Source organism: Rattus norvegicus, chromosome 1 (assembly GCF_021556685.1).
Source record: "Rattus norvegicus strain SHRSP/BbbUtx chromosome 1, alternate assembly SHRSP_T2T, whole genome shotgun sequence".
NCBI lineage: Eukaryota > Metazoa > Chordata > Mammalia > Rodentia > Muridae > Rattus > Rattus norvegicus.
In genome coordinates, this window is record NC_141534.1 from 110739548 (window position 1) to 110761618 (window position 22071).

Genomic DNA, 22071 nt, shown 5'->3' on the forward strand with positions numbered 1-22071 from the left:
TGTATTTAAGAACAAAATACAGTCCCAGCTCTTGGATTGAGTCATGAGGAGCATATGTTCAGGGCCAACCTGCACTACATAATGAGACCCTGTCTCAAACCGGAGCCCAGAAACTCCCCCTTTAGCTTTCCACAGCCAGTGTGTTCTGTATTTTCAGTCCTGGGAAAGCTCACTAAAGAGCAGGCTGTCTGCAGACACTGTTCGTCTTTTCCTAAGTCCTCCCATGTCTTTGTGGTCTCAGTCTCCACTGCTACTGAGAAGACACACTGATTGAGGGAGCAGAGAAAGATGCAGTTTCCAGAAAACAAGCAGGTCAAAGGCTTCCAAATGCTGGGTACCAAAACAACATCCATACTTCTTCCTTCTTGGTTCTGTTTCCCAAACTTACCAGTATTTCCCTCACTGTTCATGGTGGGGTAGGAAGATTACCAGTATTTCCCTCACTGTTCATGGTGGGGTAGGAAGATTAGCTTTATCTTTGATTTTTTTTTTTTAAGTTAAATTCATAGACAGCTGGAGTTGCGGAGAGTTCTAAGGTATGCTGTACTTTCAGATCCCTCTTTAGACAAGCATTCTGACATCGATGCAGCTGTCATTGCATCACTGCAGCAGGTGATTGATTGACAGTCTGCTTTTATAAAAAGCAGAGTTAGAGAAATGGTTTTCTTTGTGATTTCTTTTTTTTTTTTTTTGAACGCACCTTTGATATGAATAAGTCCTTGTCAGCTATACTTTCTTCTCCTTCTTTCTGCTCTCTCTTCATTGGAAAATGTAATTGTGGTGGTGTTAACTGGGGCAGAGGTGACTCTTTCAGGTCAGTCCATTGTTTTCTACATAGGAAACTGTCTTTGACTGGTCTAGCCTTTGGGGAGAGCTGAAGCACAAAGGTAGTGGTTGAAGTATAGGTCTGTGTAACGTTACAGGTAAAAGGAATAATATTCACATTTACCTATTTCCTATAACTGATGCTTCTTTTAGAAATGTCAATACAGACAAATAGAGCAAACATGAATAGCACAAAGTTGTCACCTGCCACCCCGGGTGAGCATCTTCACAGGTGCATTGTGGTCACACATTGGGTGTGCCTGCCACCTAGTCGTATGTTCTGATTGTTTCTCCAGTCAATAGTCACCTAACAAAAACATTTCTCTGCCCACACACTGAACATCAATCTGAGTTTTCCACCAATCTTCCCATTGTAGACACTACCTAGATGTCTTGTGATTTAATTTCTGAACTACTGTATTTGGCTTAGTGCGGATCCCACATGTTAAGGTCTCAGTCTGAATAGCCCCACATTTCAAAGATCATTCTCCTGTGACTTTGACGCTAGACTGCAGCTCTACCATCCTCAGCAGTTTGGTTTTCCCAGTCTTGTGTTAGACACAGAGAGAGAGGGGGTGGAAAGGCCACAGCCCCCGAGCTGCCTTTGTCACACAGGTAGTGTGAGTCGTTCTCCCAGTACATGGACGTATCCACCAGCCTCCTACTTAGGGGTTTTTAATGCAGATTCTGTTGTTGATTAATCTTAAACTACCAGTACTGAACTCAGCCCCTGGCCCTCTCTCCCTTCCCAGGAGAAGATTGTACCTGGTCATTTTCCTTCTTTTCTAAATAAACCAGCTTTAAAAACAAACAAACAAACAGGGGTTGGGGATTTAGCTCAGTGGTAGAGCGCTTGCCTAGGAAGCGCAAGGCCCTGGGTTCGGTCCCCAGCTCCGAAGGAGAAAAAAAAAAAAAAAAAAAAAAAAAAAAAAAAAAAAACAAAACCAAACAAACAACAAAAACCATTTAATTTTTTTTATCAGCTTTTAAATCTCTATCTCTTTTGATGAATCCTTAATGTACAAAGGACAATGACTTAGTCAGTTATCCTAACTATGTAAGGCTAGCTGTGTTTAAGAGTCAGGGTGTTGTGGTAAATATTAAAAAGCACTTAACCTTTATCCAGTGCTAGCACTGGCACCCATGGGGCCACATGGCACTGTGGGGTATTCTTATCAGCGGCTCCATGCTGCCCCCAAGTACTCTCTGACCGAGGCAGCCCAGGGGCCATTCCAGTGTGGCACCTTGCCACTCTGGTCCCCGGAGTAAGTTCCAGCACCCATGGGGCCATAGGAACTAACCATAATTTATCTCTGATTAGTATCTCTCCCAGCGGCTCTCTGCTAGTCTCGAACTTTCTGGTTCCAGCTAGCCAGTAAAATCAGGGCTCTAGAAGTCCAGCACGGCCTGTCTTTTTGAAGCTTCCTGCCATGGATTCTGCTCTCACTCCCCAAAACCAGCCCCTGGTAGTTAAGGTATAAACTACCAACTACCCAGTGAAATCAGGACTCAGTGAACTGTAATTTATCAGTCAGATTTATATGTTAAATTCTCAATTCACAATACATCCACACAATAAACTCACAACCAATTGCTAAAGATAGAAACTGCCCACCTAGATAAGATAAATTGACCTATAGAAATCCATCCCTTAAGAAATATAACAACTTGTGTCTATGCAGGGATGCATGGCGAGGATTGTTTACATCTGGCTCCATGGAAGTGCCATGTGGCCCCACGGGTGCTGGCACTAGAGAGAGAGTGCAAGACACACACACACACACACACACACACACACACACACACACACACCCCGCAGAGCCATGTGGCCCTAAGGGTACCAGCGATAGCTTGGGACAAAAGGTTAGGCATTTTTTAATATTTACGACAACAGGGAACTAAAAATGTTTGAGAAGTATATAAAATGGAACTGGGTGAGAATTCTAGAAATCCTAGCCACCCTCTTAAGCAGACTGCAGTCTGCTAGGACAGAGTGTGATCAGCATGGTGAGTGGTGGACTCAAGTTATATCTGCTCATCGCCACCCAGCCGATCTTTATCGGATTCTGTGGACCAGTCACCAGGATCTAGTAGTGAACAAGGCAAGTGTCCAGGAATACATTTATTAAAGCAGTTAGCTATATTCATGAAGGAACCATAGGTATTTGAGACACAGGGATTTGTTATAGAAGCTCCTTGTTGCCTCATGGTTCTCTAGGCTAGTCTGTGTCTAAGAACCTCTGCTCTGTGATTCTGTTTGGCAGAAGTATCAGCAGCATTTCCGTCCCTTCTTAGTGTCTAAAATATAATGAACTTGAAGGTCAAGTATTGGATTTGCTTTGGACTCAGTGTGAATTAGCCCTCAAAGATCAATAAAATTCCACATTCTTTACAAAAGCAACAGAGCACACAAATTGGCCTGGTGGTGATTGTTTTCAATAATCAATGTCTTGTTTTTAGCACTTTGTAAGTTTAATTTAATGCCAGTTTTAAAAACAGATTAAGTCCACCTAATCCATTATGAAGGAAAATAGAATAGTAGCATTTAAGTTTTAAAGAAGCAGAGGTGGAATTTGGCTGCAGAGATGTCCTGGTGGTTAATAGCATGTGCTGGTCTTGCCAAGGTTTGGTTCCCAGCAGTTACACATAGCAGCTCACAACACCCTGTAACTCCAGCTGAGGGGATCTGTGCCCTCTTCTGGTTCCCATAGACATCAGGCACAGCTACTGAAATGACTGAGGTAAGGCCATCCTGGTCTGACTCCATTTGGTGTTTGCTTAGGCAGTTCTCAGCCCTCTACCTCCTGCCCCCTACAGTCACGTCTGCCTTGGCAGCACATTTGAGGTTTTCATGGCCTTGAGTGTGGTCCAGATGTATTAACCAAAAAAGTTGGCAAAGTCTGTCTAAAACTACTATCCTGTGCAGAAATGAATGCCTCAGTTACTCTTACCCTCACTGAACGTTGATGTATCTGGGTGGGTTTGCCTTTAGAAATGCTGTATTCCTGAGTTTAGGCGCCATGAGACTTTTCAAAGGCTCAAGCCCACCTTGGCCTGACCATCAATAAAAAAGACTGAAAACTTTCAAATGGCTTAATCAGCATGGTTGTCAATAATTATCTCATGTAAATCATTACCATATGGTCCCCATACATACATGCAATCCTACATACATATAAAACAAGCAAATCTTTTTTCAAAGGTGAAATATATATTTATCCAAATCTGTTAAGTTTTTTTCTAGAGACTTTCTTGTGTTGTCCCAGTAAGTCTTAGAGTTAATTTTAATGTTTTTCTTCATATATAAAAGGATATTTTCATAACATGGTTTTATTTGAGTAATGTGATTTGTGTTCATTATAGTTTTAAAAAATAGTTAACATTTTAAAATTGTACCTAATAATCCCATCACAAAACTATTGTAATTTGCTTTAAAGTTGGGTGAACTAGATGAGAAAAAGTTTCATGACAGAGCAATTCTACTGTAAACCAAACCAAACCGTAGATCAGGTTTCTGTGAGTCACAGTGTGGTCTGGATTCTGACTGCTGCTTCTGGCCTTTCCCAGCTTGCCCTCCCTGCAGCTGTGTAAAGTCTGAAGCAAGCTGGAGGGTGCAAGATGGCTGCCCTGCTGTCTGCCAGCATTTCATGCTGGCCAGGCCTCTGTTCCTAGCCTCTCACCTTGTACAGTCTGGCATGAGCATTTCTCTGATAAGAAGCCATTTATCGATTGTTTGATTAGCCTTATTACACTGTTCTATGGGGAAAAGCCAATTATATCTTTTATTTTACTTACAACATCTTTTTCTGGAAAACTAGTGACAAGTAAGTTTGTGCAGTGTCTGCTCTGAGATAGTTTCTAGTTTTTCAAGTCTTAGACGACTAAGTAGTTAATGACTACATCAAGTAATTACTGTAATGATCAATTATACTGCTTTTTTTACATTGCAGGCAGTTGCTGGGTACTTTGATATATATTTTGAGAAGAACTGTCACAACAGGGTAAGTATCATGAGTTATTCATAAGGATTAATTATACAGAGTCCTGTGTTTGATTTGTGCCCCAAGGTGTTTGGTCAGAAGCATTTTGCTGTTGTAAGCAATTGCGGCTTGTATTTGATGTAGTAGATTAATGTACCATGACATTAAGAATCATATACGTCATCAGATCCTTCTGAACTTCACCAATGCAGGTTGTATTCTCTACTGGCCCCCAGAGCACCAAAACACACTGGAAACAGACAATATTTCTTCTGGAAAAGCCTTTTCCCGTTAAAGCAGGTAAGAAAGCAGGCACAGGCAAAACATTGCCTTCATTCTGGGGAAACGGTGGTCACTCACGTGTCTGCTTACTTAGAACATAGCAGATGCTGAGGTTAGAGGTCTCAGAGCTACCCCCTGCATGTGTGTAAAGTATCCTAGTATTCGATTCCAGACATACCTTAAGCGCTAGAAAGATAGCTCAGCTCAGCTGTCAGTAGCACTTGCTACTCTTTAAGTGAACCCAATTTTATATTCTGGCATCCATATCTGGTGGCTCACAACTATCTTTTTTTTTTTTTCTTTTCCCTTTTCTTTTTTTCGGAGCTGGGGACCGAACCCAAGGCCTTGCACTTGCTAGGCAAGCGCTCTACCACTGAGCTAAATCCCCAACCCCTCACAACTATCTTTAATTCCAACACCAACATTCTCTTCTGACCTTTGCAGACACCCTAAGGTCTAATTTTTACTTTTTAAAATAGAGTATTTATATACCTTAAAACTAATTCATAAAAATAAGATTTATTTTATTTTATGTGTATGTGATATTTTGTCTGGATATATGTATGTGGGCTACATATGTACATATGCCAGTGGAGATAGGAAGAGGCCGTTGGAGCCCCTGGAAGTGCAGTTACAGATATGTGTGCTGGGACCAGGGCCTCTGCAAGAACATCAAGTGCACTTAGCTGCCGAGCTGTCTTTTCAGCCTCCAGGAAATGTCTCCCTAGTTGATAACTAGTCAGTGATGACATGCATAACTAAGAGAAAATGGTTATTTCCTTAGTGACTAACCCACTGCTGCAGTTAATGTGTGAGACTCACTCAGGAGGTACTGTACTTAAGGCAACTTCATATGGAGGAAAGGAAAGGAAACGTCTATGCGGAAGCCAATGGTCGTCTCTGTGTGCTGTGGCTTCTTTTCCACTTATTTTTATGTAACTACTCACACCTTTAAACCTCACATAAATGTGGGGTATTGGAGGAATCTTTTTTTTAAAACATTTAGGCATCTGATCTCATTACAGATGGTTGTGAGCCACCATGTAGTTCCTGGGATTTGAACTCAGGACCTTTGGAAGAGCAGTCAGTGCTCTTAACCACTGAGTCATCTCTCTAACCCTGGAGGAATCTTTTATACACTCAGTTTCTCTTGTGTGTGTGTGTGTGTGTGTGTGTGTGTGTGTGTGTGTGTGTGTGTGTGTGTGTGTTTTAATGTTTATATGCACATTACATACCTGACACACGTTTTGTTTTGAGACAAGGTCTCACTCTGCAACTCAGGCTGGCCTCAAGCTCAGAGTAGTCCTCCTGTCTCAGCTCTCTGCATGCTGGCTGCTCTAGCTCTTCCTGCACACAGCTGCCATACTTACTGCCCTTTTCTCTGCCATCATTCAGCTTGTTTTTCTGTGACCATGTGCTGAGGGACTGTTGAGAACACATCCAGGAAAGGTGGGGGAGGGGCATCCAGACTTGAATGTCCAACAGGAGGGTGAGTTCTGTTGTGTAGATGGGAAGTGGCTTCTCAGAGATACTTAATGCTACTTTTAAAACTGAGGAATCTGTGTCCCAGTGTCAGGATTTGATGAAGCGAGTGGCGGCTGCATATTACTATTATGCTAATGCTAAACTCTGTCTCCTTCCACTTCTTGGCTTTGCTTTCACTGTTGCTGCATAATGGGGTGCAGATGAGGCTGTTAGGGGAAAGCTGTGCGCCCTGCCGCACCTCTCACTCAGGTTTCAGTGTGATCTGTGGGAATGAGACTTTAATGGTGTCATTTTCTCTGAAGAAAGCTGACGCGTAGCACTGCTGAACCGAGACTAACACAGACCAGGCCCTGGAAGCAGCTTAGCGGTCATGTGTGGAGCTCATGTTAGCCCTGCATGGGAACTTGAAGGTATATTGTTGTAGCCAGTTTGCCATCCTAGCACAGGACTTTATCAGTGGGCCTGCCCATCATATCATTTACACTCGATGGATGGAGAAGACAGCCTTTAGGCTTGCTCCTTCAAATTCTCTCTTCTAATTGCAATGCAACACTTGATAACTGGTAAGAGTTTGAAATTCTGCTTCCTCTTCCAGTAATCCCTAAGCTGACTGCCCCATGCTTTACCTCTGGGCTTTTCCTAGTGTCATGAAGCAGGGATGCGATGCTAAGGCTGTCTTATAGCCCCACCAACTTAACCCTTTCTTGTCCCCTGCTGTGGTAATAAATAGAAGGTAGAACTTCGTAGTAGGGTAGAGGTCTAAAGAGGACAAGCAGATGAAACAAGAACTACATTCTGCATAGAAGGCTATGGGAGAGCATGTAGGATGGGTGTACAAGGGCAGACAGACAGACCAGCGCACTGCAGTTTACCATGGCCATAGATGTTCTCAGAGGTCATAGACTTCTGTCAGTCAGAGTGCTGCCTATATGAGCAGTATTCAGTACGGACTCAAGAAGGACCATCCCTTTGTGGTGGGAATGTGATATCCAAGCATGCAGCTAACACAGCTTCGAAATGAGACTCACATGGAACTGAACTGCAGGAAGCACCGTGAGGGGATGATGAAACGTGACACTAAGTCCTCAATAGCTGCTGTTTGTTCATACGCCAAATGCAGAAAAAGATGAACTTATAAAGACCCAGAAATGACAGGATTAACAGAGATGCACATTGAGATAGGTCTGTTTTCTTTGAGAAGACACCTCACTGTGGAGGTGGAGACAGAGATGTCTTAGTGGAAGGCTGTGGGATTAGTAGCAGGACTGGTCATTAAACTTGACGGTCAATGAAAGTGCTCTAAAGGTGAGCTGGGTATTGGCAAATGCCTAAGGCAGATATAGATAGATAGATAGATAGATAGATAGATAGATAGATAGATAGATAGATAGATAGATAGATAGATAGAAGTCTGATAGATGTAGGTGAATGATAAATGCCAACACAAGGGGAAGCCCATTTAGCAAACGTTGAGCTTCTCACTATGTAGGGAAGTTCTAAGTGCTCTGTCTTCAGTGTATAGCAGGAGTCCCGGGGAGAAGCACTGAGAAGTAGGGCAGAAAATAGTTAGGACATAATTGCGAAGTCTTTTACACTTGATAATAACCAGAACACACAGACTAAAGACTATTAAAACCTAAGATAAACACAAACATAAAACAAATAGCATGATCAACAGATTAAAAACGTTCATAAGCCAGATTCCAAGCATAGAGAGGATGAAGAAAGAAAAGCCTCAGGTTCACATCAGAAAGCTATCAAGTCGGCTTAGTGGGGACAGGCGCTTGCTGCCAAGCTTGACAGTCTAAATTCAGTCCCTGGGTCCCACGTGGTAGAAAGGGAGAATCAACTCACAGTTCTTGATCTGCACATGTGCACAAACACAGGTGAGCACCACACATAGTGATAGACATGTGTGCCTGCATACACACATTAGATACATACATACATACATACATACATACATACATACATACATACATAGGTGCATAGGTACATAGGTGGGTGATGGATGGATGGATGGAGTTTTAAAAAGAAAAAAAAATGTGCGAGACCTGTACATTTAGAACTACAGGTCAGTATTGAGAGAAATTAAATCCTAAATGATGGAGAGGTGCGCTGTGTGGTTGGTGCTTTCTCTGCACTATACACAAAGACTTAGCACACTCAGTGGACTGTAGATGCAACCAGGTTTTTTGTTTTTTTTGTTTTGTTTTTTGTTTTTTGCTTTTTTTTTTTCGGAGCTGAGGACCAAACCCAGGGCCTTGCACTTGCTAGGCAAACGCTCTACCACTGAGCTAAATCCCCAACAACCAGTTTTTTAACAGAAGCTTCTGTCGCATTTTATTTGTTTGTGTATATTGGTGCACACATAGCCCAGTGCTCATGTCGAAGTCAAAGGATCTGGGGAGTTGTTCTCTCAGTCCACAATGTTGACCCCAGGGTTGGTGGCAATGCTTTTCCCTCCTGCACCATAGCCAGTCAGTCGTAGAGATGTAAATGTAAAAGTCTTAAATGGTAAACCACGATCAACAGATCATCTTTTGAGACTTGTGGAGTGGCAGACTTATGAAAGGGAATGTTAGCAAGATTGAACTGTATATGCCATCAAAATTTTAAACTCCTCGTTGGTCTGTTTCGTCCAGATAAAATTCAGATTTCCTCCCAAAACCATTTGTTAAGAAATCATATCCTTCCTTTCCAGCACCACCCTTTCAAGACCCCCAGATTAACTTATGCTCCAGCTACATTTTCTGGTTCTAGGGCCTTGTGATACTTGAGGAACAAACCCAGAGCCTTTGGAAATGCTCTACCATGAGCTATGTCTCGGCAGCTCTTAGGTTGATCATTTCTTAGCTCACTGTCCTATCTTCTTAAGAACTCTCTTGGATTTATCTCAGATACTCTTCTACATATACAGCTCTTGTGGCTTCTCTGTGTGAGTTCCACTTCAGCTCTGCTCACTTTTGAGTCTTACTGGGTGTCCTCAGTTAATGACTCCCTATTCTGTTCTCCGGGTCAACCTGTGCACAGATCTGCTGCCACATCTCCTCACACTGTGTTGAGTTCTCATGGCACGTCTGTGTCCCTGTATGCTGTACTGTACTGTCCTTAGCCTCTTGTTTTTATATGTCAGTGTTTGTCATATCAGTATTTCTGTGCTGAGGGAGTATAGTAAGAGAAGAATTCTTCAGTCCCTTAGGGTGGAGGGTAGCACCATGTCAAGGTGCTTGACTCAGGGCTGCGTGGCCATTTTGCCAGCTCCAGTGTGCTTGGGATTCTTACTGCGTTGCTAGAGTTGAGCAGGTTGTTTGGATTTTATCTTGTGTGGCTGAAAATAATTTCTCTGTGTGTGATTTTATGTTCGATACATGGCATGGTTTTTAGGTAAAGTTAGAGCCAAGAGTCTATTTAGGAAAATTTAAAATATATGAATTTTGGTATCCATGATATAACATGCAAGATTTTTGTTTGATTGAAGCAGGGACTCAAGTGCCCTCCAATCTGCCTTGAACTCAGAGACTACCTGAGGATGACTTTGAATTTCTGACCTTTTGTCTCCTCCTGATTGCTGAGATTACAAGTGTACACCATCATACCATCAAGTAATGTGTTGTAAGCATAGCCATGTAGTTATTCTGCCTAGACTGTTTCTGTGTGCATATGTCTGTGTGTCTGTGCTTATATCTTCAACAATGGCCAGTGATGTTGGCAAACTAGATTTATTCCATGTGAGGATAGGCTGAATCTTAGAAAGCAGGAAGATGACTGGACCTGGTGGTTTACAGTAGGGAGGGAGGGGCAGGTAGATCTCTGAGTTCAAAGCCAGCCTGGTCTACATAGAGAGGTCCAGGCTAGTCAGGACTAGACAGAGAGACCCTGCATCCAATTTTAAAAGAAAGGAAGAAAGAAAGAAAGAAAGAAAGAAAGAAAGAAAGAAAGAAAGAAAGAAAGAAAGAAAGAAAGAAAGAAAGAAAGAAAGAGAAAGAAGAGAGAAATAAAGAAAGAGAGAAAGAAAGAAAGAAAGAAAGAAGAGAGAAAAGAAAGAGACAGAGACAGAGAAGGAGGAAGGGAGGGAGGGAGAGAGGAAAGGAAAGGAAGGAAGGAAGGAAAAGAAAAGAGAAAGGAAGAAAAGGAAGGGGAAAAAAGGGAAAGAAAAATGTGACTAAAGAATTTCTCCAACTTGGGCTGTAGAGATGGCTCAGTGGTCAAGAGCACTGACTACTCTTGCAAAGGTGCTCAGTTCAATTCCCAGCAACCACATAGTGGTTCACAACCATCTGTAATGAGATCTGATGCCCTCCTCTGGTGTGTCTGAAGACAGCTACAGTATACTCACATAAAATAAATAAATCTTAAAAAAATAAAAAAATTTCTCTCCAACTAAGAAGTATGAAATAAGAATTCATCCAGAATCCGTTTAACTAAGGAACAAACATCCACTAGGTTTTTGTTTGTTTTATTTACAAACTAGTTCTAAAAATAATTACAAATAGCTTGGTGGGAAGCCTGCCTCCCAGATGGAGGGTTTAGTTGGAGAAGACTTCCTTTCAATGTGTAGTGTTTCTTCACTCTGAAAATAGTGCACAGTTTTGTTAACACAGCTTACACAACAATTGTGTGTTAAGAACCCCGATCTGTTTCATGTTTAAAAAATATGCTTGTGATCAGGCTGTTTCTTCATACACACAGTGAGCTTGCTCAGGCTCTTACACACGCACACGCACACACACACACACACACACACTCAGTGAGCTTGCTGTGCAGTCCTAGCAGCGTCAGTCATATATCTGCCTGACACTGACTAATTACTCTTATCTTGCCCACGGTGCCAGCCACTGCTCTGGCACTTTAGTTAGGCTTGGACAGTTGAGGGGCTCAGCGGTATGAATTATGTGTTTACCACTGTGACCCTTCACACTATTTAATTAACTTCAGTATGTGCATTTTGCACCCTAATCTTTGAAATTACTGCTATGGAAGAGAGATCTTTTGTTTTATCTTCAAACATGAGAGCAGCAGCCATGTCTGCTGCTTATCTAAGGCACTTCATGTTTAATGTTCCTACCAGTGTTGTGAGTTCTTGTTATTATTTGAAACTGTTTGTTTCAAATAAAGCCAGTTATTCTAACAATTCTGTTGGGTGCATAATTTTATCTGTACCTTTTTTTAATTGGCTTTATGTCTTTGAGACAGTCTCAATCTCTATGGTCCAGTATCTCCTGCCTAAGCCTTCTGAGTGCTGGGATTATGGCTGGGTCACAGCAGCGCTCTGAGCCTGTATATGTCATTGCATTTGTCTGGTTAGTAATGGCATTTCATCTCTTACTGGAATTTGTATCTTGTGAGACTTTAGGTCTTTGAGACAGTCTCACTATGCATCCCTGCCTGGCTGGATCAGACTGGCCTTGAACTTGCCATCCTCCTGCCCCTGCCTTTGCCCCTTAAGTTCTTAACAAGAGGCAGGTGCTACCACAGTCTGCCCATTTGCTTGGTTTTTAGGTGAGTAATTTGTTGTAAGAATTGTTTGTGTAAATGGAAACAAGTTCTTTGTCAGATTGCTAATATCTTCATCCCAGTTCCTGCCTTGTCTTTCCAAATAGAAAATTTTAATGAATTTTAGCATGTCAGTTCCTGATAGCATGTGCTTTGCGTACCAATCTTAAAACTTGAGCTGATTCTGACAAGGATATTGTGTTTCTTCTGGAACATTCACTCTCCACACTTAGGTCTGTAATCTAGTTTGCGTTCTTTTAAGAGTTAGTAATTCATCTTTCAGTTGTTCCATCTCCATTTCTTGACAGAACTGTCCATTTCCCATTTAATTACCTTGACTCCTTTGTCAAAAATTAATGGGCCATATGCATACAGGCGTCTTTCCCAGCACACACTTTGTTCTTTTGATCTATGTGTCTGTCCTTAAGCCAGGAGACAGCGTCTTTATAAAATGTTGGTCCTCTTACTTGTTCAGATTCTCTTTACAGATAAATCTTAAAGGCATCTGCGTTTCTGCTCTCAAATTCTACTGGGTGTGGGCAGGCTGCATTGAGTCTGTAGATCCATCCGTGGGGAGAATGCGGTCCACACAGTGCTGAGTCCATCCCCGAGCACCTCCTCATTCATTTTGATCTGTAGCAGTGTTTCATTGTTTTACATAAATACATAGTATAAGTTCCATTTTCTATCTACCACGTACCAAAACAAGCCTTTTTACCATGAAGTGGTGTTACCTTCTCAGTTTCAGAATCAATAAATGATAAATTGTTTTATTGGTATTAAAAACAGTTTAAAACTACAAAAGTAGTTTTTTTAGTTGGTAGAGTGTCTGTCCTGCAAGCTTGAGGACCAGAGTTCAAATCCCCAGTACCTAAGTGAGAAGCCAGCTGTGATAGCGCGTATACTCATAATTCCAAAGAGGCAGAGACAGCCTGGTCCTGGCCACTCACTGGCCAGCCAATCTAGCCCATTGTACCGAGGAGCTCCAGGTATAATGGGGAACTCCCCAACTCAGAGAAATAATAAAGATGCACCGGAAGGGATGGGGCATTCATTCTTTTATTCCCAACATAGGGTGGGGTGGGGGGCAGAAGCAGGTGGATCTCTATGGCCTCCAGGCCACCTAAAGCTACGTAGTGAGGCCTTGTCTCAGAGAACAAACGTAAAGTTAAGTGGGCCTGGCCACTGATGGCTTCTGGGAGAAGGACAGTTAGTTTGCTTTCTTACTTCTAGTAAATAGGCCATACTCCATATAAGGCCACACACACACATCTAAAGATAAATAAGCCACACAAATTGGACATGGTGGTTTTTTGTTTTGTTTTTGTTGTTGTTGTTGTTGTTGTTGTTTGTTTTGTTTTGTTTTGTTTTGTGTTTTTTTAGAAAAGGAAGACTAAGAAAAAGAAAGGCTGGACATTGTAGAGCAATGCCTTTAGTCCCAGTGCTCAGAAAGCAAAACAAGTGGATCTCTTTGAGTTCAAGGCCAACCCAGTTTTCATAATGAGTTCTAGGAGCCTGTCTCAAAAATAACAATAGCAACATCAGAAGGTCACACAGTTGGGTGTGAAGGGAAGGGAGAAGGGATCTGAGAGGAGCTGGGGGAATTGGGGTAAATATGATTAAAACATATTGTATGACACTCCTAAAGAACTAAGAAAAGGGGTTGGGGGTTTAGCTCAGTGGTAGAGCACTTGCCTAGCAAGCGCAAGGCCCTGGGTTTGGTCCCCAGCTCCGAAAAAAAAAAGAAAAAGAAAAAGAAAAAAAAACTAAGAAAAATTTAAATAAAAACAATTTAAATGGGGAGCAGTCGAGGAAGACACCCAACATTGACCTCTGGTCTCCTTACACACAAGTACGTTTTCAAGAGGTACATATAAACCAACAGCATTATTATACATTTTAAATTACAAATTCTCTTAGATTTAGTGAGGATAGTAATGCCTTTATTTCTTCCTAGGTTAATGTCACAACAGATAATTTACTATAATTATGCAGTTGTGTAATTTAGATACAAACACTATTACAGAAAGATGTGACTGGGTAGTGGAACTGAGGGTTTCCTGTCCACATTAGTATAGCATAGCATAGTATAGCATATAGTATAGTATAGTATAGTATAGCACAGCATAGCATAGCATAGCATAGCCATAGCAACTGCTCTGAGATAGATGTGAGGTATTGCTCTACAGCAGAGGAGCACAGCCTTGAGAAGCAAATGACCTCATTTATTAATGCTGGTTCTTGGGTCTGGGTAGGCGCTCAGTGGGAAAGCACTGGCCTAGCAGTGCAAAGCTGTAGGGTTAGTCTCAGCACCAGAAAAACACAACAGCAAAAACCTGTTGTCCCACTGACTAGAGTGTGGCCCTGGAGACAGGACTGACCTCTCTGAACGTCGTCTGAAAAGGAGGGCCAGTGTGCTTCCTTCACAGCTGTTTTGTAGCTGTTAAGGGAAAGAGAACCTGTGAACACCTTCCAATAGCCTAGTGCAAAGCACAAGCGAAGTGGATATTCCCATCAGTTATGTACCAGTGATCATCCCATGCTGGGCGGAGTGTCTGGAACCAGGAGGAGGACTAGGAGTCATGGTAATTCCTGTCGTTTTGAGCCTGCCAACTTACGTCATTTTCTTAATGTATAGAGAAAAGACCGCTGTGCTGGCTCATACCTTCGAGGCCAGCCTCAGCTGCATAGTGAGTTCCAGGTTGGCCCTGGGCTATAGAGTGAGACCCTGTCTCCAATCATAACAATCACAACATAGAGGAATGTAGTAGGCGTCAGAGCCACAGGCACACATTAACGTACACATCCACATGTAAGTCTCTCTTAGGTTTGCACAATGGGTTGAGCCCTGGCCACACTGTTTCTTCCTTTGGTCTGAGTCTTGCCGAACTGCGAAGACACATGGAATACATGAGTAATGAAACCATCATACCCCAACAAGTGCTCTGTTTATTTTTATCTTATATTGGAGTGGGGGAGTAGATGGTACACGGCTTTCGTTTTTAATGAGCATATATTCAGTGTTCAGACAGTTACACAGAGAGAGAGAGAGACAGAGACAGAGACAGAGAGAAAGAGACAGAGGGAGAGACAGAGAGACACTCTTCCCTACATCCTACATCCTGGGTCAGTCCACGTTGTGAGGCTGTGCATGGGGCTGTGGTGTGATCTTATCAAAGCAGGGGTGCTGAGGCTGTCACTGTCACCTTACTTTGCTGCTTCGATAACTCCACAGAGATTGCACACTAAACAGGCATGTAGACATTTCTTCTGGTCTTCAGGAAAGCCCATCTCTGCCCTGCTGCAGGTGTCAGTGGACAGACCTGTTGGGTATTCACGGTGCACCTCTGAGGGTCTTCTTGTTTACAGTGGCAGGACACTGAAGGCCAGCAGCCATGTCCTGTGCCCCTGTGATCACAGAGAAAGAGAACCACTGGGTATGTGTTCCACTAGCCTGTTTTCATCAAATGCTGTGCCTTTCTTTGTAGGTGAAGCCTTAAAAGGAAAGATCACAGTTCACAAGAACAAGAAGGATCCTCGTTCCCTCATTGTGACCCTGACCTTGAACAGTTCAACCCAGACTTACAGTCTCCAGTGACAGTCATGGTCTCCAGCCGCCACAAAGTCTGAAGCACACCCAACTGTCTGTTAAAGCGGGATAAGGCAATCAGCAGGAGGGGCAGGCTCCACGGGGCTGTAGCATGGCTGCTCCTGGTCCTGCAGCTACTGGGTAGTAAGCCCAAATAAAGCAGAGAGCTCAGTGGAGGCCTGTGCCCTCCTTCCTCCTACTGCTTCTGCTCCTAGAGATCCTAGTCACAGAAGCCTGCTTGGCCAGATTAGCTGAAGAGACTTCCTCTCCTGCTAGACTGAGAGTCATTTGAATTGGCTTACTTTTGGAACAGTAATAGTCCTGGTTTTTAAATTATATATATGTTTCTTACTATAAATTTTGTTTTTAATAATGAGCAACACAAAGCAGTGTTTTACTGTAGATTTCCTTTCTAGAGGAACAGTTTTTAGTTACACTCTTTGCTGCAATATCAGGATATCTTAAGACTAGGGAGCCAGTGGATGGGACACAGCAGCGTCTCTCACACATTCTGTTTGCAGGGGCTGTGCTGCGGTCCTCTCCACCCACCTGCAGCTCAGCTGTACCCCTCAGTGTTCTCCAGCCATAGCCTAGCAATGTGGGGAAGTCTAACTTCAGTGCACAGCCTAGGTGTGACAGACTACTCTTCAGGCTGGGATAGAGGTATCTAAAATGCTGCCTTTACAGACCAGGTTTGTGCCAAGGCCATGTATCCATCTGCTAGTACTGTAAAATCATGATATTCAGGTTGAAAAAATGAAAAATATCCAATAAAATGTGTAACTATTGAAATAGTAAAAGTTTCTTCATTACATTGAGTGTTTTCATGAAGTTGTGGCATTAACAAGTCAAGAAAATTGTGGCTTCAGCAGGCCAGTCGTTTTTGCCCAAACTGGACATCAGTAGGAGATCAGGCTAGCTCTGAGGTAGGTAGGTTCCCATTCAGCTGCAGATCTCAATGTGGGCGTAGTCTTTCCTAGCCCTTCAGGGAGATGCAGGCTTATGTTAATAGCGTTCAGGTCAGTGCCTCAGTAAGTGGACGGAGGTGACAGTGTTGGCTCCTTCCAACACAAGAGTGGAATGATGATGACAGCAGCAAAGAACTGTACTCAGTGGAGGCGGATAACCCACCAGATTCGTATTTTGTTTTACAGTATTGGAATTCAACCCTGAGCCTCACACATGATAGGAAAACAGCACTGAGCTATGCCCCAGCCCCCCTCCCTTTTTCCTTTCAGTGAACAAACGTTCTCTACTATTTAAAAAAGTATTTCTCAAGTATTATCCCCCTTGACAAGCATGGTGGTGCCCCCCTTTCATCCCAGCACTCGGGAGGCAGAGGCAGGCGGATCCCGGTGATTTGAGGCCAACCTGTTACATAGTGAGACATTGGCTTCAGGCTGGGGTTCTTGTGGCAAAAGATAGGGAAGGGGAAAGGGATTTTATCAGGGGGCAGCATGAGGAGTTTGTGGTAATTGTCCCTTAGGGTGAAAGACTCAGGGTCTCAAGTGACGTTATGTGTATAAGATTAGTCTCAGGGCCCATCTTCCTGCCGGAAGAAGTGTAACAGAACTGCTCAGAGCTTTGAGCCAGAGAAATAGAGACATGTCAGTCATCCAGCACCATCATGGAGCCCAGCCTAAGTCATTTGTAAAGGCTGAACGTATAGCTCACAGATTTCATCTGTACTTGCTGTCCTCTTGGAAGGAGACCAGTGTGGTGAGAAGCAGGGTCAAGGAGCAGTGCATACTCAGCGCAGCCTGTTTGGATTCCCAGGCTTTCGGCTGTAAACTCTTCATCTGAACTGCATAGTGGCTCTTGCTTCCCCATGTCGGAGTTTGGTGATTACTCACAGAGCTAACAGTACTGCCCAGCCCCCATCTACAGAAGGCTCCCAGTGCCTTGCCTGCTGCAGAGTTTGTCCTGGGCTTCCAGGTTTCTGAGAGTAACAGGTTAACTTAATGCTAGGATTCAGGGACCATGTTTTCTCAGTTGAGACTGAGGTAAAATCTGGGTGAAGTAAATTGAGGTAAGGTTTATAATCTGTGTAGAAAAGCTACTTAGGAAAGGAATAAATGTATTTTTAGTGGCAGCCATGAGAGAACAGCTCCCTCCTAGGACTCATGACTGGTCACGGCAGAGAAGGCAGGCACAGCAGGACAGAGGTTACAAGGACTTTACTTTTTAAAATCGAAAACATCAAGCGAATGAAGCAACTGGAGGTCCATCTGTGCAGACGGAGGGTTGACTAGAAGGTAATTTTTAAATTTGTCTACTTTAACCATGGCTAAACATTTACTGCCCTGCTTAAAGGGATTTAGGAAACTGCAACTTTGTAGCTGATTATTTTAGTGTAGAAAGTTCCAGGAGAAACACAGCAGACACCCTGGTAGACAAGAGTCAAGCATAGTAACACACACCTGTGATCCTAATGATCAAAACCTGAGGCAGGAAGATTACAAGCTTAAGGCCAGCCTGGGCCGTGCAGTAGTACAGCTTGGCACATCCCCAAGGCTGGTGTTGATCTTTGGTACCAGCTGGTAGTGTTATTTTGTGAAACTGGTTCTGGAAATAGGACTCTGAAGCCAGGGCCTTGCAGAGATCTTGTCCAGGGTCCCTTCCTTGGGAGCAGGTCCTTGCAGAGGCTCCCTGAAAGCACCTGGGGCCTAAAGACTATCTGTGGAACCTTTGAAACCATGAACCAAAAAGCAGTTCTCAGGCCAAGCTTGGTGGTACAGGCCCTTGATTGCAGCAGGCAGATCCATGAGTCACAAGCCAGCCTGTTCACCATAGTAAGTTCAAGGCCAGCCAAGAGAGTGACCCTGTGTCAGGAGAGCAAAACAACAGCAAACATAATTCTTCCCTTGTTTTGATAAGGACAATGAGAAAAGTTACCACAGGTAGCAAAACCATCTCAACAAACCTAACAAATGGGTCAACAGAAGTATCAAAGGCTGGGGGTGTCACAGTTGTCCCATGATCTACAAAGTGGCCCAGCTAATGTATGACTTCAGAGCCTTTAGGAAATTTTGGGGGCTGGGGATTTAGCTCAGTGGTAGAGCGCTTACCTAGGAAGCGCAAGGCCCTGGGTTCGGTCCCCAGCTCCGGAAAAAAAAAGAACCAAAAAAAAAGGAAATTTTGGAGTCTCGCTGACCTCCAAAGCTCAGGGAACTGCAGGTCAGCACTGCTGCCATTCGCTGCGCAGCCCATCCTGCTCTGCATTTACTGATGCCTCAGACATTGAGGCAGGATATTTAGTGCGCCCTTGCCCACCCGTCAGCACGGCCATTGTTGGCTTGAAAGCTTGTCTGGTTTTTAACCTCGCCATGATTTCTGAGTGTCTCCTTGCTTAAAGTGAAACTCTCCAAGGAGAATGATAAATAAGCGGTTTCAGAATATCTTTACAATTCATTTGACCTTCCTAATGCATTTTTCATATATTGTTCTGAGCTTCTTGGCTGATAGGAAGCAATTCATATTCCTTGTAGCTGAATAATAAATAAAAAATGCTCTGTCGCTGAATTCGTGTGATCATTGAAAGTTAACAGGAGAGAAGAGAAGAAGGCGACTAAGGTGCGGTGTGTTCTCCGCATGGAATATGCAGTTCAGTAAAAAAGGGCATCGTGGGGACCTTGCCGTGGGAATGTTAAACCACAGGGTTAACCTAGGATGAGCCCAGCTTATCTGTTTAGTCATTAAGATTTTTATTTATCCACTGTAAGTGTATGGATGTTTTCCTGACTGTATGTCTATGTACCTCTTGCATGCCTGGTACCTAAGGGACCAGAAAGAGAGCATCAGATTCCCTGAAAATGAAAAAGATATGAGTGTTTGTGGTCCACCATGTTTGTGCTAGGAATAAAACCTGGTTCTTTGGAAGACTTCTGAACTGTTGGGCCAGCCTTCCAGCCCCTAGCCCAAATTTTTAAAAGGCTACTTATGCCACAATATTAAAAAAATAATAAAACAATCACTTGTTCAAGTGTTTGAATCATGTGGTATTCTTTATTAGCCTCACTTTCTGTGGGATGACATAAATTTGATCATTTTTTTTTTAATTTTCAAAATAAGCTAAGAAGCTGTTGTATGAACTTTTCCTGGGGCAGAAGAAAAACATTAAGCCACTCCAGCTCGGGGTCCAACAGCAGACCCAAAAGAAAGTTCACCACATCAAGATTGGAGAAAGTGAGTTTAATTGGGGCTACCTACAGGAGCATAGGCAGCTTGAAAGTGGCTACTCCACCCAACAAAATCCCCCTCAGCAACCAGTAACCACTTGAGTATCCTGGGGGACAGGGGAGCCCACGGTGCTCTGTCTGTTAATGGATCAGGATGTGCAAGTGATCACTGAAGCTGAGAGCGTTCATGGGGGCAGAATTCCAAAGTAGACTACTCTTGGAGAAGTCTTCCATAGTGTTGATTGTCGAAGGGAACACACACACACCAGTCACACATCAGCTGGAATGTGGAGGCCAAAAACTCACCCAGGAAGGTAATCGTTTCTGCAAGTATAGTAAACGCACCCCTGATGATACCCCCAAACCATGCAGAACAAAGCTATTGCTGGCAGAGAGGGTGATTTGCCTTTTATGCTGTTCGAATGGTAGGGAAGTCATAGGGAAGTCACGGGTTTCCAAATTAAGGCACATGTGTGACCTCTATAATTACGTTAAGCATTGGCATTTTTTTTTATTACACATATTTTGCTTTGTGTAGTTGGGGACGGGGAGACACATGCCACAGCACACATGTAGAGATCACAGGACAACTACTGCATGGTCTTAATATGTATTCTGAGCTGGGCATGGTGACACATGCCTGTAAATCTAGGACTCGGGAGGATCTTGTTGAGTTCAAAGCCAGCCTGCTGCAGAGTTCCAGACCAACCAGCACTCCCCATTTGTGACCTTGTCCCAAAAGAAAACAACACATACATTTTGCATGATATCAACACAGTGCCTTTGCCACATGTTGCAATACAGTATTCTGTGCCGTAGATTGTGGATCCATCCATCTTTTTTAATGCATCATTTTTACTTAAGAGAATGACTCACAAACCATGACAAGTTAATGCCGGAGGAAGGGTTTCTACTAAAGAGTGGTAAGGCTCAAGAAGCTGAAACTAGAATCCTGGAAAACAAGCTCCCTCTTGTGAGCTCCAGGCTTCCCAGTTCTTGTCCTGGACAGGAAGCCACAGCTGCACTGAGTGCCAGAGTGCAATGTCCAGAAGATGCTGTTAGCACTCAGGTTTCCCCGGCGGCCAGCTGAAGGCTGAGGTGCCAGTCTTCCCATGGCTCCATTAGCTGTCTCGTGTTACCTTACCAATCTTTCCTTTTCCTTCTTCTCCAATAGGACAAGAGCCTCAGGAAGGTGGGGGATTGTCCATTTTGAGATTAGTGGTAATACTGAGATGGTTTTAATAATGGATAATAAAATATATACCAGGGTTGGGGATTTAGCTCAGTGGTAGAGCGCTTGCCTAGCAAGCGCAAGGCCCTGGGTTCGGTCCCCAGCTCTGAAAAAAAAAAAAAAAGAAAAAAAATATATATATCAGCTCTGGAAGGTCTACATAGCTCAGTGAGCTACTAACACACACACACACACACACACACACACACACACACACACACGTTACACCTGCCCATTCAAAGGGCACAATAACCCCCTGAGGTTTCCTGTTGTAAGCCACACATTCGTTGGTGTAGGTTAAGATTCCACATTGCAACTGACCTATAAGAAATTATCGTGTGTTAGGTTTTGATGAGGCCATTTTTCATAGACTTCAACCAGAACAGCTTGCCTTAGATGACTGAATACAGGGCTAGGAGCCCTGAGCTGTGTTCTGAGACTTGTAACAAAGAGAGACACTGCTGCTCTTGCTGGATGTGGGGTTTGAAAAATAAAGCTATTTTCATAACCGCTGTTTCTCTTACTGTCTATGTGCTTATTGTTTTAATTAGTAAAGCACAAATTTTCCTACAGACAAAAACCCTGCGCACCACAAGGGACCAAGCTTGTGCGTCAAGCTGGAGGGTCCTGCAGTCTCCATATCATATATAATATGGAGCTGGCTGGTTCTTTCAAAATGTAGGTGATGTAGATTTTAGAACTGGCAAAGTGGGTGTCATAGTAAACTAGTTGCCCAGACACAAAACTTCCCTTAAAAGATTTGATTATTCCTATATTGAATGTCTAATAAGCTGACCATGCTGCCCCGTGCCTGTGATCCAAGCACTCAGCAGGCCGAAGGGGGACCGATGGAGCAGTGGAAGTCGGCCTGTGCTCTATAGCAAGGCCCTGGTTCCAAAGTGTAGGAGTTCATTCACTTATGAGTTAGGTAAATAAAACGGTGAAATCCTGAATGACTCAGCAAACTCTCGGCATGCTGTAGAGACAGTTCTAACAATTAAAACT

The 22071-nt window shown here is 43.3% G+C and overlaps 1 protein-coding gene across 1 annotated transcript in view; it reads left to right on the top strand.

The window, feature by feature from the left end:
* The window catches only part of Prmt3 (protein arginine methyltransferase 3), an 89899-nt gene extending 70253 nt beyond the window's left edge, over positions 1-19646 (top strand). Inside the window, exons 14-16 of the mRNA NM_053557.2 lie at positions 4776-4826; positions 5018-5105; positions 15557-19646. Of these exons, the coding sequence (NP_446009.1) occupies positions 4776-4826; positions 5018-5105; positions 15557-15666 (249 nt within the window). The 3' untranslated portion in view covers positions 15667-19646. The remainder of the gene's footprint in view (positions 1-4775; positions 4827-5017; positions 5106-15556) is intronic.
* Positions 19647-22071: the final 2425 nt, after the last annotated feature.